The sequence below is a fragment of the Hypanus sabinus genome, chromosome 12 (assembly GCF_030144855.1).
Source record: "Hypanus sabinus isolate sHypSab1 chromosome 12, sHypSab1.hap1, whole genome shotgun sequence".
NCBI classification, from domain to species: Eukaryota; Metazoa; Chordata; class Chondrichthyes; order Myliobatiformes; family Dasyatidae; genus Hypanus; species Hypanus sabinus.
The window spans coordinates 88,294,486-88,314,233 of record NC_082717.1 but is presented as its reverse complement, the minus strand read 5'-3'; the positions used below and the strand labels follow the sequence as shown (position 1 = coordinate 88,314,233).

The window sequence follows — 19,748 nt, the reverse complement described above, 5'->3', positions numbered from 1 at the left end:
AACCCCAGGGCAGGCTGTCTTCTTTGGCCTCCAGCAGACTTGGACTTGGATTCGCAGATGTTGGGCCTTTGATTTGATTTGCAGCAAGCGACGTGTTTCACTGTATGTTTGGATGTTTTGAAAGATTATGTGACAAATAAAGCTAATCTTTATTCCTTTGCCTCGGGTTGCAATCCAGCTCTCCAGGATTTCTCAGTGTCTCTGGACTGACGGAAGCAGGGTGGCTTTGTCTGTGTGAGACCACGAAGGACCGAGCTTGGGTTCAGTCTGAGATTTAATGGGGAAGAAGTTTTGTGGAAGTTGCGTGCCAATATAATTATTCACAGGAATGGGTAGACAATTAAACGGGGATGAAAATGGATCCTGAGATTTTAAAAGCATTCACATTGATCAAATCCTTCATCTACTCAGATAGTTGACCCACCCTTTGTTGTTTGACTGGCCTGGCAATTTACATGTTGGATCTTTTGGGAAGGAGAGGAAGTGACAACATAAGTACACATGCAAGCCGGTCATGTGCTCCCTACCCTTGCGCCATTGACGCTGTTCACAGGGTCCTCAGCAGGTCAACCTGTCACACTCAAATTGGGAGGAGAATCAGAAGACAGGACACCCTCAGCAGGTTGGGCAGCGTCCGTGGGGGACAAATCAAGGACCCTTTATTAAGGCTGGAATCGCGAGAGAACACACATGTTAAATTACTGAGTGGGACAACCGTGAGACCAAAATTTGCAATGTAATGACTAATCTACAAAAAGGTGGTTGGGATAAAATGCTAAAGAGAAAAAGAAACAAGTGTAAAGTGAAATGGTGTTAAAACCACATCTGGTGGAGGAAGAGGGCATTCCTGAAATTGATAAGCTTTAGCACTGAGGTCAACCACTACTGTCTCGCTCCAAGAGTATGCTTGTAGTTTTTATTTCAACATCTATGCATCATTTTAGTCTAAAACCCATTTTAAAAATAATAGTTGCCTTGACAGCTTTAGTCTGCACCCTGTCAGTATATTCCGCTCTCCATCTGACCCCCACCTTGCTTGTTTTCTGATGTTCCCCATTCTGAAGAAGGGTCCTTGTCCAGAGACGCCCATTTTGTTTCTCCCAGCTGCCTTTCCAAGAGCTTCCAGTGTTTTTGCTTTCTGATTTCCAACGTCTGCAGGTTTTTGTTCCAAGGTCTCGGGGGTTTGACAGGACCGCCAATCAAAGCACGTGGATACGGCCAGTTTAGAGGGACGTGGGCAAATGGGGACTGGCTTGATGGCCACCAGGGCTAGCCTGGATGAGTTGGGCCAAAGGGCCTGTTTCCATGCTGTATTCCATGAGTTCAATTAGTACCAAGTAGCAGGATGAATGGGCATTATTCTGGGTTCAAACTGACAACAACAGATCATGACACCCCTGCTGTGCTTTGTCTACTGTGCATTCCCCTTTCCCTCCCATCCCACCCCACACTGCAGTTTGGAGCCCTGGATCATCCGAACTTGGAGCTCTCGGGACAGGAGCAGCGTTTTACGGAGATTATCGTGGCATATGAGCAACAGTGCAGGGTAGGTGTTGGTCACGTGTGAGCCCGTGTTGGGGAGGTTGGCCAAAGACATCAGTGTTCAGTGTAAAGGGGAAAGGAGAGGCACGGAGAGGGAAGCAAGGGCAGTCACGGTAAGCGATTACCGCAATGTGTTTACAACGTCGGTGATCATCGACGGGTTCAATTCCCACCACTGCCTGTAAAGAGTTTGTACGCTCTCCCCATAACCACGTGGGTTTCCTCCCACGTTCCTAGGATACAGAGTTAGGAGTAGTGAGTTGTCGGCATGCTATATGGGTGACGGAAGCATGACAACACCTGGGGGCTGCCCAGCACGGTCCTCTCTGGGTGGATTCGATGCAATCAATGCATTTCACTTTATGCTGCGATGTACGTGTGACAAATAAAACTAATCTTTCTTGATCTTGAAACTTGGCAGATGCAGCAGTCAAAATCAGGGAGGCCAGGACTGGAGTGATGTGGGTTACTGGGAGTTGAAGGGCCTGGGAGCATTGTTGATGTGGAGGGATGCATGAAAGTCTGAAAGCAGAAGGCATTGTCCCCCGATGACTCTTACCGATTACAGGTCTGCCCAGGACCACCAGAAATTGCAGAGTTGTGAGCATAGCTCATGCAAATCAGCCTTCCCTCCAACCAGCTCCCTCAGGAGAGCAGCCACATAAACGGGAATTCCTCTCACATTGTCACTCTTCTTTTCCACTCTCCCACTGGGCAGGAGATTCAAAAGCCTGAGAGCTTGTGAACCACCAGGCTAGAGGAGAGCATCCATCATCTCACTGGTAACAGAGGCTTGAACAGAGCTCTCTTACTAACACATGAACTCTTCATCTCCCACCCTGCCTCATCATGGTTTCCATTTTATGGGTCCACCTACACTCCACTATCTCACACTGTAGACTCTGAGAGCAGTACTGGCCCTTTGGGCAAACGAGTCCATGCCCATCCATCCAGACCGAAATTCCAGGCTTCAGCCCAAGTCCCTCTGCAGGTACCCTTCCCAGTGCTTGCAGCTGATTCTACTGAACTGCCTCCACCACTTCCTCTGGACCCACTAGATGGAAATAGTTACCCCTCTCACTCTAAATCAATGGAGACCTGGGCAGGTAGGGTTGGCTCAATACATTCCTGGCTGGTGGAGATTGTGTGTCCAGGAGATCAATTTAGGACTGATGTGGAGAGGGTCTGGGGATCTGTATAGGATGATGTGGAGAGGGTCTGGGGATCTGTATAGGATGGCGAGGAGACGGTCAGGGGATCTGTATAGGATGACGTGGAGACGGTCAGGGGATCTGTAAAGGACTGATATGGAGACGGTCAGGGGATCTGTATAGGACTGACGTGGAGAGGGTCAGGGGATCTGTATAGGATGGTGAGGAGAGGGTCTGGGGATCTGTATAGAATGACGTGGAGAGGGTCAGGGGATCTGTATAGGATGGTGTGGAGAGGGTCAGGGGATCTGTATAGAATGACGTGGAGAGGGTCAGGGGATCTGTATAGGATGGTGAGGAGAGGGTCTGGGGATCTGTATAGAATGACGTGGAGAGGGTCTGGGGATCTGTATAGGATGGTGTGGAGAGGGTCAGGGGATCTGTATAGAATGACGTGGAGAGGGTCAGGGGATCTGTATAGGATGGTGTGGAGACGGTCAGGGGATCTGTATAGAACTGACATGGAGACGGTCAGGGGATCTGTATAGGACTGACGTGGAGACGGTCAGGGGATCTGTATAGGACTGATGTGGAGAGGGTCAGGGGATCTGTATAGGATGACGTGGAGAGGGTCAGGGGATCTGTATAGGATGGTGTGGAGAGGGTCAGGGGATCTGTATAGGATGACGTGGAGACGGTCAGGGGATCTGTATAGGATGACGTGGAGACGGTCAGGGGATCTGTATGGGATGACGTGGAGACGGTCAGGGGATCTGTATGGGATGACGTGGAGACGGTCAGGGGATCTGTATAGGATGACGTGGAGAGGGTCAGGGGATCTGTATAGGATGACGTGGAGACGGTCAGGGGATCTGTATAGGATGACGTGGAGATGGTCAGGGGATCTGTATAGGATGGTGAGGAGAGGGTCTGGGGATCTGTATAGGTTGATGTGGAGAGTGTCAGGGGGTCTGTTTCGGATGACGTGGAGAGGGTCTGGGGATCTGTATAGAATGATGTGGAAAGGGTCGGGATCTGTATAGGATGGTGTGGAGAGGGTCAGGGGATCTGTATAGGATGGTGTGAAGAGGGTCAGGGGATCTGTATAGGATGGTGTGGAGAGGGTCAGGGGATCTGTATAGGATGACGTGGAGAGGGTCAGGGGATCTGTATAGGATGACGTGGAGATGGTCAGGGGATCTGTACAGGATGGTGAGGAGAGGGTCTGGGGATCTGTATAGGATGACGTGGAGAGGGTCAGGGGATCTGTATAGGATGACGTGGAGATGGTCAGGGGATCTGTACAGGATGGTGAGGAGAGGGTCTGGGGATCTGTATAGGTTGATGTGGAGAGTGTCAGGGGGTCTGTATCGGATGACGTGGAGAGGGTCAGGGGATCTGTATAGGATGGTGTGAAGAGGGTCAGGGGATCTGTATAGGATGGTGTGGAGAGGGTCAGGGGATCTGTATAGGATGACGTGGAGACGGTCAGGGGATCTGTTATGGGATGACGTGGAGACGGTCAGGGGATCTGTTATGGGATGACGTGGAGACGGTCAGGGGATCTGTATGGGATGGTGAAGAGAGTGTCAGGGGGTCTGTATAGGACTGACGTGGAGAGGGTCAAGGGGTCTGTATCGGATGACGTGGAGAGGGTCAGGGGATCTGTATAGGACTGACGTGCAGTGGTGACAGAAGCAGGGGAGAAGTGTCACCAATGATTGAGCTGAGGCCATGGTTGGACACCACTTACTGCTGATCTCCTGGGATTTTCACACACAACAATCTCCAGGGTTTACAGAGAATGGTGTGAAAAACAAGAAAATAGTCCAGTGAGTGCCAGTTCTTATAGTGAAAATGCTTTTTAATGAGAGGTCAGAGGGAAACGGCCAGACTGATTCAGGCTGACAGGAAGGTGACAGTAACTCAAATAACCCAGCGTTACAACAGAGGTGTGCAGAAGAGCATCTCTGGATGTTGAACCTTGAAGTGATTAGTCTACAGCAGCAGAAGACCACGAACATACAATCAGTGGCTATTTTATTAGGTACAGGAGGTGGTTCCATTACTGCCTTTGTCCTGGTTGAAGCTTAGCTTGGACACAGGTCAGTCCCCTACAGTGTCCACGGGGCAAGGTGGAGTTGCTGGCTAACAGTCCATACCTGTTGCAGAATCCAAAGTTCATGGATTTGAGTTTAGGAACAATTTTTGAATTTTCCCCCAATAACTGGTGTGGAACAGGAGGTGAGCTGATGGTGGAAGGGAACAGGAGAGAGTGCGCTGTGAGCCGTCAATATGCATCGAAACATACTTGTGTTCAGTAATCTTACTGAAACTCACAATGAAAGAGAAGGAAAGAGGGCATCTGAAGGGTAAGATGAGCTAGTGGCAAGTGAAGACCTTGCAAGTAATAGGAGCAGAACGTGGGTATTAAGCAGTGGTTCGTAGGGGGGTCAGAACATGGGGATATTGTGTGGAGTTGAAAAATACAGACATACTCTGCGGCAATTGTGGCTGCGTCAACTTCTGTCACAGAACACTTGAGTGCTGCGGTGGGGTGGAGGCCTGATCAGAGGGGTTGAAGGAGTAGCTGATAAAATGGGCAGGGATTCAAGGATGTTAGAGTGGAAAGAGAAAGCAGGGCTGAGATAGAATTCTAAGCCTGCCGCTTTGAAATTCCTGCTTCTATGTCTTGTTCTGTTAACTCTCTGTTTCCAGCTCTGATCAAACATGTTGCATCACCATATTAGAAAATAAATGGCAGTACTTAATAAATGTATGTAAATTGTTGGCCGAAGTTAGCAGTGTTTGTGTCTGATCCTCCTTATTAGGCAAAGTGTAGTCTGTCAGGAAACGTTTGGTTTATCAGCTTGACTGTTCTGATGTTGGCAAGATCTGGCCTGTCTGCATATATTATAATTAAAAATCCTTTAAGAAAGGCTGAGTGTGTTAGTGGGCTGAATGTTACTGTGGTGTGTGGAAATCATTCCCTGTTGTTGCCAAGCCTCTCTTGCTTCCTTTCTGGAAGGGCCAGTTCAACCAGAGACGTTACTGACTTTGTTCACTCTCTTTTTATTCTACTGCCTACCTTTGGAGCTACTAGAGGGTGAAGGTGAGCATACAATAAATCATTATTTTCTGCGTGGAGTCAGATTGTGTCTGCTTTACCTCAAAGTAGACTTTCATCGCAATTCAAATGCTGAGACTCAAACTTAGCAAACCTGTGATAAATTATAAAGTGAACTCTTCTTGACTTGACAAACCTGATGTCTCAGGAGGGTTTAATCCCATTTTCCACTTTCACCTGCCAACTTGTATTTGTTTTCCCCTCTCCCTCCCAATCTCCTCATTCTGGCTTCAAACCCCATTCCAGCCCACATGAAGGGTCTCAGCCTGAAATGTTAACTGTTTATTCCCCTCCAGACCTCCTGAGTTCCTTCAGCGTTTTGACTGTGTTGCTCTGGATTTCCATTATTGCAGAATGTCTTGTGCGTATAATCCCTCTGAACTTTTTATGCAAGAAATTAATTTTAAAGATCGCCATCACGGAATGGACCCAATTACACTCTGTGGTCACTTTATTAGATATGTCCTGTACCTAATAAAATAGCCACTGATTGTATGTTCGTGGTCTTCTGCTGCTGTAGACTAATCACTTCAAGGTTCAACATCCAGAGATGCCCTTCTGCACACCTCTGTTGTAACGCTGGGTTATTTGAGTTACTGTCACCTTCCTGTCAGCTTGAATCAGTCTGGCCATTTCCCTCTGACCTCTCATTAAAAAGCACTTTCAATATAAGAACTGGCACTCACTGGACTATTTTTTTTGTTTTTCACACCATTCTCTGTAAACTCTGGAGATTGTTGTGTGTGAAAATCCCAGGAGATCAGCAGTTTCTGAGATATTCAAACCACCAACAACCTTTCCACGGTCAAAGTCACTTCGATCACATTTCCTCCCCATTCTGATGCTTGATCTGAACAACAACTGACTGTGTCTGCATCCTTTTGTGTTGCTGCCACATGATTGGCTGATTGGATGTTTGCATTAACGAGCAGGCATACCTAATAAAGTGGCCACTGAATGTAGACTGTTTTTGTCAATGCGAGGTTTAAAATCAGTGGATGTCTCCGTTGAATTATTGCATTCAATGGCTGGGAAGTGCACAGGAAGAGGTGGTAGAATAAATAATATCTGATTAATGTATTCATTCCAGTGTTAGCGATAGAACAGACTAATGCTGCAAGATTCTCTCTTTGCCCGCCTCTTGAAATCTTGGGTGTTGATTATGAATTGGCATGAGTGAGCTTTGGAGGAATGCTACATTCAATGCAAGCTTGTGTACACTGTGTCCTTCACTGTTGGTGCTAAAATCTTACTGTGATTGTGGTGTGGCTTCGAGCACTGGTGACTAATTGGTTTTTTTAAACTAACATATTATTAAAAGTTATGCTTCAGCTATTAATCAGAACAGTGTCCCCAGCATGCCGCCTTCTCCTTGCCACCATCAGAGAGGGGATACAGGAGCCTGAAAACTCAGACTCAATGCTTTAGGAACAGCTTCTTCCTGACCACCATCAGATATCTGAATGGACAATGAATCGACCTCACTATTTTTTTTTCGCTCTCTTTGTTTGCGCTACTTATTTAATTTAATGATAGGTATATTATATATTTCTTATATAATGCATTTTACTGCTGCCACAAAATAACAAATTTCATGGCCTTCTCACTTTATCTATTCTATTACTCCAGTGTATAATAATTTCCCTGCGTTTTTGTCCCGTTCTTATAGAGATCTTTGTGATTGGGTTGATGCCAGGTGAGCCTGGGCATATAAAGTGGTTTTTTTCTGTGAGTGCTATGCATTGCAGCCCAGTTTGCTGAGTATCTGGGACTTGAATGACCCGGAAAAGTGTTGTAACTTTGGCACTTTCTGGTACTGTTCTGAGTTTAGATAATCCAGGATTCTCCTCCTTGGGGCAAGGGAAATACACTCAGTGCCCACTTTACTGGGTTGTTGTTTCGCATGGAGCTGTTTCTCTCTTCACACTTTTTTTTGTTAAGCCGCTCCTCCAGCTCGCAGCCGTATCGATGGACCGCGGGAAAGCCGTATCGGATATTGGGCATATTTGAGCCATGTGGAGGATGTCCTGGGTTGGGGCACCACAGGGGCAAGCGGAGGTTTGTCGGGTGATCCATCAGTGTAGTGTTTGTGCTGTTTTGGCATGTTGACTTATTGGTCTATTTGCGGCTGTCCGGTTTTTTCTGATAGTAAAGCCCGGGAGGAGTGAGGTGGGGGCCGTTGATCAGATCTCCGCTGGGGTGGGCGGGGGGTGGGTGTTATCTGGTGTGCCTCTTATTGGCAGCATTCTCCGTGCTTGTCATAGGAGTTGAGGTTTTTCAAGTTGTAGGAAGTTTTTCCGGATTTGAGTTGGGAAGGTGGAGAAGCATTTTTGATGAGTTTACAAACTGGAATATTGTTGGGAATATTTTGGATACGCTTGTAGAATTTTGCTGAAGCTGTTTTTCTGTGGATCTCCAGGGGTGCTATTCTGCTCATTTTTGGAGCCATTGGACAGTGTGGATTTTAGGGCTCCTGAGAAGTATAGATCTGTATATTGATGCTGTTTGTGTGAGCACTTTTTTGCCCAGGTGGGTGCGCAATATTTGGCAACTGAGAGACACAGTACTAGGCTAGGTGTTAGCACCCCATTTGGTTCCTGCTATCTTCCAGATTGTGGCTGTTCTGGATTTCAATTTCTTTGCAAGGTGAATCTTGTATGAGAGAGTTCGATCTAATGTGACTCCCAGGTACTTTGGGTGTGGATCGTTGGGTAGCTGTTTGTCATTTAGTTTGATATTAAGTTGAAGCTTGGTTAGTCGGTTGTCCAGATGAAATATAGAAGTTACTGCTTTGTTGACATTCACATTTAGAAGTAGTTGGATAGGGTAAGGTTTTTTTAATGGATTTGACGTCGTTCAGTTGGAAGGGTACATCTGCTTGTTAATGCTTTATCCAACAAAGGAAACGAGGCTAAGTGTGTGACTTTCGAAGAGTTGCTATGGAGATCTTAAACATGAGATTCTGCAGATCTTGGAAATCCAGGGCACCAGACACAACATGTTGGAGGGATTCAGCAGGCCGGGCAGCATCTATAGGAAGGAATAAACAGTTGACATTATGGGCCAATGCTCTTTGTCAGGACTGGAAAGAAACGACAATCGATCATGTCGACTGCTTATTTGTCTCCACAGATGCTCGCTGACCTGCTAAGTTGCCATGGAGATCTTGTTGGCCACCTCCTGTATGTTATGATTCTGTTTTAAGGTAGAAATGGTGCCAGAGACTCAAGATCTGTGTAGACTTCTCTCCCCACCGCCTCTGTATTTTATCGAGTCCAATGATCCAATGTGGTGAATCAGATGAAAAGTCTGTTGGGGTGTGGGTTCTCCCCAGTGTGTCTATAAAACTCAAGCTTCAAACTGGTGCCCATGTGACGTACGTGCCAATTGTGTAGAGGCACAAACTACTTTGCCAAATCGGCATCACCCATTTTGTGCTTCCATTCAAGGTGAGAAGGAGTTCCTGCTGTGGTCTAGAAGTACTAGTCCAAGTCAGATTGCCAAAGTGTAAGAAGTTCAGTCAGTTCTGGTAGAGGGTTTGATAGTTGTGGGATGAGACTGTTGTAATTGTATGTCTATGACTCACTGCTGGCCAAATTTGTCGCCATGCAGACGGATAAGTTCAGCAGAACCTTCTTGCTCGGTTGTTTTGTTCTGTGTGCTGGCGGGTTAGTCAAATGGATGGTCAAGAGTGGGCCTCTGCATTGGAGCCCAAACACTGGGAGCCAGCACAGCCTGACAGTGCCGGCAGCAGAGGGTGGAAACTGGTTTTGTAACACAAACGATGCCCGGAGACTGAATCCCCGGTCAGGTGGAGCAGTGCAATTCCCAGAGTGACTGATGCCGGAATTATGCGGCTCCCTCTCCTTGCGGATGGGCTGCGGTTTATCACCACTCCTGTCGCTTTCAGTTTCCTGCGTTCATTTCCCCAGGAGCTACGTGACCACAATGACGAGCTGAGGTCTGAAGTGGAGGCGCTCTGCTCCCAGCTGCACGTCAGGAAGCGCCGCTACTCGGGCAGTGACAGTAAGAATTCCATTTCAACGCTCGCTCATCCACTGAACATTCCCTGCATTCTCTGCTTGATTTTTCTCTCTGCTTCTGCTCACCTGGTTGGTTATTATATCCTGAACAGATAAGGATTTGCCGGAAGACCAGTGTGCCAACCTGAGCATTGAAGCAGAGATTGCAATCGAGCAACAGAAGAGGCAACACCTGCAGGAAGTGCAAGACCTTGAGATGCAATGGGAAGCAAAGGTTAGTCTGTTCCTTAGGCACCTTTTTGTGCCCTCCTCACAAGCGAGTGTTATTGCACTCATCTTTGGCAGCCGGTCATCCTCATGCCTTCATTTCCAGGTTTAAACATTATCAAAAGACCATGACTGCCCTCCTGAGGGTGCAGAGGAGATTTTCCAGGATGTTTCCTGCGATGGAACATCTTCGTCATAGGATAAACTGGGTTTGTTTACTCTGGAGTAGAGGAGGCTGAGGGTGGGGTTGCAAGTACTTGAAGGAAATATACAAAATAGTGAGGGGTGTGGTTACTCTAGACAGCAAAAAACTTTTCCCCAAAGCAGACGTGTCTATAACTTATGAAAGTTGTTTACTGTGCAACCATCTCACTGGGCTTGAATACAAACTCGGTTTTTTAGATAACTCTGCCACCAGCCACATAACTCAGCGGTGAGAAGGCCGCCTTTCATAAACAATATATATCTAGGATCAGTATGATCTGGGGCCCAACCAAACAGGAAAGGTGGGATATCTGATTGCTGTATAAATACTGTTCCATGCAAAGTTATCATTTGTCAGAAAACTAACACCAGCATAAATTTACAAAAGAAATATATTTACCAAATTTTCTATTTCAACAAGCAGTTACAGAAAAATAAAAGAGAAGTGCTCAGTGCATATCAAAGTTGAAGCTCATTTCTGGGTGTATGGCTTTACTCACACGCTGAACCCACGGTCTGCATGAGGGCACTACCACGGTCTGACCTTCCCTCGAAGACCATCTCGAACAAACTGGCTCTCTCAGGAGCACTGGCCTTTCCTCCCTGGAGCCATCCAAATGCACACAGTACTTCTTACAACGGGGTCTCTCCTTCAAACGGCATTTGGCGGGCATCTTCCCTTGTGCCCCACTCTGCAGCTCCCAGCCAAAATAAAACCCAAGTCAGACTACTGTCCTCCAGAAATCTGGATGTACAACCCCAGCTGGACAACATGGTTCCTTATCTTTAGCCGACGCCAAAACACTCATACCAGCAGGACACACTGCTCTTAAAGAAAATAAAAATACCTCACAGCATAGCAGTAGAAATCTTACGCAGGGCATTACAGTTGTAAGGGGTAAGAGGTTTAATGAGGAACTGAGGAACAACTTTTAAACCCTGACAAATAAAGCTAATTTTATCTAGATATCCCCTGACATGTATCCACCTGCCGGGTCTTGCTCCACACCTTCTCCTTTCCTTTTCATTCTGACTTTCTAGCCTCTTTCTTTCCAGTCCTGAAGGGTCTGAACCTGAAATGTCGCCTGTTCATTTCACTCCATAGAAGCTGCCTGAGTTCCTCCAGCTCCTTTGTGTTACAAAATACCTGTACTGCCTCCAAGAACAAATTTCACATAACTTAAGTCACATAGTCATAGTGCACTACAGCACAGACCCAGCCTTTCACCCCATCTCCTATTCTGCCTCGTCCCATTGACTTGCTCCTGGATCACAGCCCTCCACACCCCTCCCATCCACGTACTTATCCAAACTTCTCCTCAATGTTGTGACAGTAACTCTGATATCACATCACTGATCTTTGTTCTCTGCTCCTCTATCCTCCTACAACTTCAAACTTTTTGTTTGAGACTCTAGCTTTTCCCATTCCTGAAGAAAAGCCCTCAACATGCTGTATTTATTCTCCACAGTTAGTGTCTGGGTGTTCCTCCAGAACTTTCTGCCTTCAGTCAGCTTTCTGGTCCCTGAAGTATTTTGGTGTTGAATTTCAGATTGCAGTTCTACCGTTCCGTTTGCATCTCCTTTCTTTTTTTCAGATGTTCCATGGATCCATAGAACATTACAGCACAGAAACAGGCCTTTTAGCCCTTCTTGGCTGTGCCGAACCATTTTCTGCCCAGTCCCACTGAACTGCACCTGGGCCATATCCCTCCAAACACCCCTCATCCGTGTACCTGTCCAAGTTTTTCTTAAATATTAAAGGTGAGCCCGCATTTACCACTTCACATGGCAGCTCATTCCACACTCTCACCACTCTCTGTGTGAAGAAGCCCTCCCCCAATGTTCCCTTTAAACTTTTCCCCCTTCACCCTTAACCCATGTCCTCTGGTTTTTTTCTCCCCTAGCCTCAGTGTTTTTTACTTTATCCTGTCCCACTTCCTGCTGGTCAGTTAACCTCTCTTGTGGGCCAGCTTATCACACACCCTATTTCTCAGTGTTTCTTGACTCATTGATTCCGAACCTATTCCAGCCCAATGACGTGTCATTGCCTGACTTGCCCTGTTAACTTTGCTTCTCACTCCATCAGATGTTAGTGGCGTATTGTTATCTCTTCTCGCTGCTGCCATCGGGAAGGAGCTACGGGAGCCTTGGGTCCCACACTACCAGGTTTGGGAACAGTTATTACCCTCAACCATCAGGCTCCTGAACAAGGTGGATAACTTCACTCACCTCAGCTCTGAGCTGATTCCACAACATATACACTCACTTTCAAGGCATCTACAACGCGTGTTCCCAGAATTGTTTACTTACTTACCTATTCATTTATCTGTATTTGCACAGATTGCCTTTTGCACGTTGGTTGTTTGACAGTGTTTGTGTGTAGTTTTTCATTGCTTCTCTTTACTGTGAGTGCCCTGCAAGAAAATGAATCTCAAGATAGTACAGTGGATTTTAGTTAATTGGGACACATCGGGACCAGTACATTTTGGCCCAATTAAGCAGCTGCCCCAATTAGACAAAATTTCATGTAAGTAGTTAAAAAGTAATATAAAAAGAGACAAACTGGGTAACAAATTACATTTTACAGTAAATTAAATACAGAACAAATTATGGACTCATTTTCAAGGACTCTTCATCTCATGTTCTCTATTTCTAGTTTATTTTTTTATTATTTATTATTGCATTTGCACAATTTATTGCCCGTTGCACACTGCTGTGTGTGGTCTTTCATTGATTCTATTATGGTTATTAGATTTATTGAGTTTGGTCACAAGAAAATGAAACTATATGTACTTTGATAACGAATTTACTTTGAAGTTTGAACTTTTGAACACCACTAATACTACTACAGTACTATAAAAACTGTGTATTAGTTCCTGATGGTTATCGACGGAGGAATTCATCCGTATCGTGTTCTCTTGACTGTAATTAGTCAACTCAGACCACCTAGTACAGATAATAGGTGCCTTCATACAACACTTTTGCATTCTCCAAAGCTCCATTTTCATTGTAACATTCGAGATGATTGTTGATACCTTCAAATTCTTCATAATTCCTAACTTGTTGAAGTTGTGAAATTGTTTCATTTTCACTCCTGGCTGTTTCTGGCGTCTCCAGGCCTCAATGCTTGAAATCACAGTGAGCAATACTGTTCTGAATTGTCTTACTGCTTATTTCTTGCCAACTGTCTGTGACAAATATCATTGCTTTTTGAAGACAAATATGCACAACTGATGCCATTTAAAAACCCAATGTAGTGTCTAACAGCCACGCAAGGGCACATGATTGATGCTAGTGAGAAACTTGTTCAGCAAGTCTCCTGTCCCAATTAAGTGCATAGAGTCCCAAATAAACAAAGGGAATTGTGGCTGTTTTCTCAATCAGTTTTTGTTCTTTAAGAGTTGTCCCAAATAAGTTGCTGCCCCAGTTAACAGAGGGCCCAATTAATCGGAATTAGCTGTACATGATGACATATATATACTTCGTTAATAACTTTGCTTTGAACTCTCAACGTACCCAAATATAGTGAAATGGTTTTGCTTACGCTCCATCTAGACAGATCATTCTGTACAAAGGTACACTGAGGTGGTATAAAAAGGGAACAGAATAGAGTTACAGTTAGGGAGAAAGTACAGGAAGGTGTGGTACAAGCAGAGGATTAATACCAGGGCCATGGTGAGGTACACCGTTCACTTTTATCATGGAAGAGCTGTGTTCAAGAGCTCAGTAACAGCCGGATAGAAAACTGTCCTCAAGCCTGGTGGTACGTGTTCTCAAGGTTGTATCTTCTGCCCAGTGGAAAGGGGGAATCAGAGGGGTCCTTGATTATGCTGGCTGTTTTCCCAAGGCAGTAGGAAGTGAAAAGTGGAGTCCATGGGGGGGATGGTGGGGCTGGTTTTTGTGATTCACTGTGCTGTGATCACAACGGCAGTTCCTGTGCTCTTGTACAGAGCAGTAGCCGTACCAAGCTGTGGTGCTTCGGATGATGCCACCTATGGTATGTTGATAAAAGTTGGTGGTGATGAGTGGGCACAGGTGAAATTTCCAAGTTCAAAAAGTTCAAAGTAAACTTATTATCAAAGTTCACAGATGTCACCGGCATTCTTGGGCATTTATAGAAAACTAAAGAAATACAATAGAATTTATGAAAAGCTATAAATAACAAAGACAAACGACCAACGTACAAAGGAAGGCAAATCATGCAAACAATTTAAAAGATGTATATAAATAGTTCAGCGTTGTGAGTGAATTTAGACTCTTAAGATCATAAGACAGAAGAGCTTAATTACGCCGTGTGGCGGATTGAAACCGCTCTGCCATTCCATCATGGCTGATTTATCATCTCTCCCAGCACCATTCTCCTGCCTTCTCCCTGTAACTTTGGACACCCTTACTAATCAAGAACCATTCAACCTCAGCTTTAAATATACCCAATGACTTGGCCTCCACATTTCCTCATCTCTGTTCTAAAGGGACGTTCTTGTATTTCTGAGGCTGTGTCCTTTGGTCGTGGACTCCCCACTACAGGAAACATCCTCTCCTGATCCACTCTAATTAGGCCTTTCAATATTTGATTGGTTTCAATGTGATCTCCTCGTCATTCTCCTAAACTCCAGCGAGTACAGGCCCAGAGCCATCAGAAGCTCTTCATATGTTAACCCTTTCATTCCTGGAACAATTCTCATAAACCTCCCCTACAGCCTCTCTGACACTAACGCATCTTTCCCAGAGCTGCTCACGATACTCCGACCAATGCCTTATAAAGCCTCAGTGTTATATTCTAGTTCTCTCGAAATGAATGCTAACATTACATTTGCCTTCCTTACCACCGACTCAGCTTGCAAGTTAACCCTTTAGGGAATCCTGTATGAAGGCTCCCAAATTCCTTTGAACCTCTGCTTTCTGAAATTTCTCCCTGCTTAGAAAATAGTCTTGGTCTTTCTTCCGTCTACCAAGGTGCATGAACATACACTTATAACCATATAACAATTACAGCACAGAAACAGGCCATCTCGGCCCTTCTAGTCCGTGCCGAACGCCTACTCTCGCCTAGTCCCACCGACCTGCACTCAGCCCATAAACCTCCATTCCTTTCCTGTCCATATACCGATCCAATTTTACTTTAAATGACAATACCGAACCTGCCTCTACCACTTCTATTGGAAGCTCGTTCCACACAGGTACCACTCTCTAAGTAAAGAAGTTCCCCCTCGTGTTACCCCTAAACTTTTGCCCCCCTGCACAATATACCATCTGTCACTTCTTTCCCCTTTCTCCTAATCTACTCAAGTCCTTCTGCAAACCACCTTCTTCCTCAACACTACCTGCTCCTCCACCTGTCTTTGTATCGTCTATAAACTTTGCCAAAAGGCCATCAACACCGGCACCTAGATAATTGACTTACAACGTGAAAAGAAGCAGTCCTAACACCGATCTCTGCAGAACTCCACTAATCACTGGCAGCCAACCAGAAGGGGCCTCGTTTATTCCCACTCTCCTGCCAGTCACCCAACCTTCCTGTTACTCATGCCGTTGAGAAGCCTGAAGGTTGTAGGGTAATACCGCGCTGTCCCAGGTCAGACCCTCTGATACGGTAAGGTCAGGAATTTCACTTTGCTGTTGGAGTCACAAGGCAGCTGCTCTGACAGCTGGGCCACTGACCCCCTCTTACATTGTGATGCCGAGCTAGGGTAACATTGCTGCCATTTTGCAGGTAAATTATTATGAGCAAGAAATTGAAGTGATGAAGAGGAACTTTGAGAAGGAGAGGAAACACACAGAAGAAAGCTTTAAGGCTGAGATCAGTGAACTGGAGGAGAAACGAATGAGAAGAAGCCAGGAGACGGAGCGACTCCGGGGTTTAGTAGAAGAGCTCCACAATCAACGGGAAGGGGCGGAAGCCAGGCACACCCAGGCAGTTGCCGAGCTGCGGAGGGAACAGAAAGCTGCCGAAGCAGCCCTGCGGGCGGAGCTGAGGGAGAGGCAGGAAGAGATCGCCGAGCTCAGGAAGGATGGAGAGACGTCCGGAGCGAAGCTGGCACTGCAGAGGCAGGAACTGGAAGAGGCTTTTGAGCGGGAGAGGGCCGATCAGCGGCAGGCCTTCGCCAGCGAGAGGCTAGAGACGGAGCAGCGGCTGCTGAAGGAGAAGCTGAGGCTGGAGCTCCAGCACCAGGAGGAGCTGCAGCAACTGAGGTGGGTCTTGCTAAGCGGCATCCCTTACCACGGTGAACAGAACCGAGAGCCGGTCTCGCGCTCACCTTTCCATCAGCGGCTCCTTAACAAGTTATCAGGAGAGATTGGGTGGGCTAGGTCTCTTTCCTCTGGAGCGAAGGAAGATGAGGGGTGACATCATCGGGGTATATAGAATTATGAGAGAAATAGGAAGGGTCAGTGCCTAGTGTGGATGGGGGGGGTCTAAGGTCAGAGGTCATCAGTTTCAGGTGAGAGGGAGGAGGTTTAAAGTTGCTTTGAGAGGCAAGTTCTTCTGCACGGAAGGAAGTGGTGGAGGTGGGGGCAGTAATGACAGTTGAGAGAGTACCTGGCACGTCCCAGGCTGCAGGGGAACGTGGTGAGGGACACGCTGAAGCTCGGTGCACCCACCACAGAGGATTGGCGGGGAAGGACCACAGCGTACTGGAGAGGTTTGGAGAGGAAGTCCCTCCATTATTGCAGTCGTGTAGCACTCCAGGGGGCCTTATGAGTGGCAGAAGAGCTATTGACGAGTAGGAATATAATAAAACAGAACAGAGTATTGACTATGAACGTAAGCAAGCAAAGGCATTGCATGGTTTATTCTTGTAAATAACTTTTATTATGCATAAAGTTTATTTTAATGTCTAGACAGGTACCTGAATAAGCAAGTCATAGAGGGATGTGGAGTTAATGCTGCCCAGTGGGATGAGTGTAGAGAGGCCTGTTAGCGTGGATACAGGGGGCTGCTGGGGTCTGTTTCTCCGTGGTACAGCTCTTGCTGATAAGTTTGACATCCGCCCAGCCCCCTCAGGGAGAAAAGCGAGCAGGTATAAGACACGCCACCATTTTGAAGTTCACTGCTAGGGTCACGGTTTTGCATTGCCTTTCCATTGTTGTGGTCAGGATAAAAGCATGGACTGCCTAAATTATTTACATTAGAGTCCAATTTCAATGCAAAGGAAGGGTTGTGATGAGATTTCTTGGTGGTGAAGAGTTGGCTGGTCCATACATTTCTTGTGTTTCAGCCCTGACTGAGCTAGAGAAATACCGTGCATCTCTGGTAGAGCTGGGTCCTGATGTTCACCATCTGAGGCTCTTCAGAATGAGGCAGAAAACTTGTCGCTTACAACCTTTTATTAACGAAATGGCAGGAAAGGAAAGAGAAAAAGAGTCAAAGAGCCTAGTGGCAAGGGTGAAGAACGGAGGCAAAGTGGAGAGCGAACCAGCATGGTCTAGTCCTCTTATAGTAAATTCCTGATCACACACACACGCCACTGCAAAAACTAACCAGTAAGATGGCAACTATCCAAGTAACACGATACCCGCCATTGAAACTTAAGTTCTTCCAGAAATTCACGAAGGGAACTGAAAAAAAAACTCACTGAACAATTACATGTACATAGATAATTATATACAACTACAAGGAAAATAACAATTCTACAGTCTGATCCAACAGTAGTAAAGGGTATCGATGAGGTGCAAGGGCTTTCTTAAGGCCAAGGTGATGGAGGCCTTGGTGAACTCTGCAGTTCAGACAGTATCTGTAGAGGGATGTGGACAGGACGGAGAGATAGGAGGGAGGTGGCCAATGTAAAGGGGTGAGAGGGGATGAGGTGGAGGAAGCAGTTGGTGCAGGTGAGGAGAGGTGGAAGAGGGAGGGAGTGCAGTAACTGCCTTTAATCACCATTCAGCTTGTAGTCTGTTTCTGATGCTCAACAGGAATTGTGACAATGTGTATTGTAAATGCTTTCAACAAGTTTAATGAAAAGTATTTAAATATCTTTAGGAAGGCAACACAGGATGAATTTAACGAGAGGTTATCACTTTTGGAGGTCGAGCATATTGCTTTGACAGAAAAGAGTCAGTCTGGGCTGATCCAGAAGCACAAGCTGGAGATGAGGGAGCTGGTGAAGCAGTGTCAGAGGGTTGCCCAAGTTCAGGCCGTATGCCACGAGGCCAGCAAGGAGGAGCTGAAACTGCGGCAGGAACACGGCGCGATTCGCAGCACGTTTGCAACAGAAATGGAGGAGACTGAAAGCTCAAAGGCACAAGTGAAAGGACCACAGCCCGTGAATGGTTCTGGAGATCAAACCCATCGGGACAACCCGAGCTGTTGCCAAGGCGTCCGTGCCCTGCCCTCGAGCAACGAGGAGAGGATGAGGAGAGAAGCGGAGACACTAGGCCGGCAGCAGGAGAGAGATGAGCTGGAATTAAAGCTGAAACAAGTAACAGAAGAATCTGAGAGGAAAGAGGAGTTACTTGAAAACAAGATAAGGGACCTGCAAACCTTGGTGACTAAACTGGAGGCAGGGAAAAAAGCCGAGCAGAAGTACAGGTTTGTCATAATAGTTTTCTTCGAGTCGATAATGACCACCTTACTGCTGCTACTAATCACAGGAATTTTGTCTAATTCTTGAACTGACAACTAACCTCAATAATCAAGCATGCCAAATTTTTCTCTCTGGCAACAATGGAATTGAGTTTGTCATCCCTGGGCCGTGCAACTGACCAAGTGTTACACTTCTGCTATGTCGCAAGGTTTAATCTATACCGTGCTGTGGTCCAAAGCTGCGTCTGACGTTCTGACTTCCACTAATCACATCCTAACTTTTCCAGCCGTACCCTGGACTCTTTGCTCTTGCTAAAGACCGGCAGGGTGTGGGGCTGTCGCAGACTGTGATTGAAAACTCTTGCTGTAAAGGGCGAAGCAGGGTTGATGCGCAGGGGAAGCCGGAGTTTGAAGAGAGTGTGCTGGAGCATTTCAAGCCATATCCACTCAGTCTGTGTGGGGTTGGACTGTGCTCCTGTATCAACTGCTCTGCGAACCCCCAAGCCCCTTACCGGCAGCCTTACAGCATCGAAGTTACTGCTGGTGCAATAAAGCATTCAGGTGAACGTCTTTCTGTCCATTATTTTAAAGAGAGTATCCGTTTTGTAAAGTAAGTGGATAAACAGAACAAAAAAGGAAGCCATTTGAGCCAAAGTCCCTAGTCTGGCTATTTTAAGGGACAATCTGCCTGCTCTGTATTTCCCTCCTGTCCATCTTTGGCCATTGTTACTGGATAGTTAACATCTCCACAATCAAAGTAATCTCCCTTTATCTCCTGTGTCATAACTTTGAACAAAAATTGAATTGAATCTTACTTCAAACTTAAAGAGAGCAGTCCAGCTTCCCTGGCCACTCACTGGTCTCTGTGTACTAATCGGGGGCAGTTTTTAAGTTTATCTATTTAGAATAATGGACCAAAGAACTTCATGAGGTAAAAACAATGCACTTTATTG

At 46.2% G+C, this 19,748-nt stretch overlaps 1 protein-coding gene across 4 annotated transcripts in view; it reads left to right on the top strand.

Moving 5' to 3' along the window:
- ninl (ninein-like) overlaps positions 1 to 19,748 on the top strand; it is a 120,529-nt gene that overhangs the window by 70,541 nt on the left and 30,240 nt on the right. For 3 of the 4 annotated variants that reach the window (XM_059986398.1, XM_059986399.1, XM_059986397.1), the window contains exons 13-17: positions 1,457 to 1,546; positions 9,753 to 9,846; positions 9,956 to 10,077; positions 15,988 to 16,466; positions 18,253 to 18,801. In XM_059986398.1, coding sequence (XP_059842381.1) covers positions 1,457 to 1,546; positions 9,753 to 9,846; positions 9,956 to 10,077; positions 15,988 to 16,466; positions 18,253 to 18,801 — 1,334 coding nt within the window. The remainder of the gene's footprint in view (positions 1 to 1,456; positions 1,547 to 9,752; positions 9,847 to 9,955; positions 10,078 to 15,987; positions 16,467 to 18,252; positions 18,802 to 19,748) is intronic. The other variant, XM_059986400.1, reaches the window with a different exon arrangement.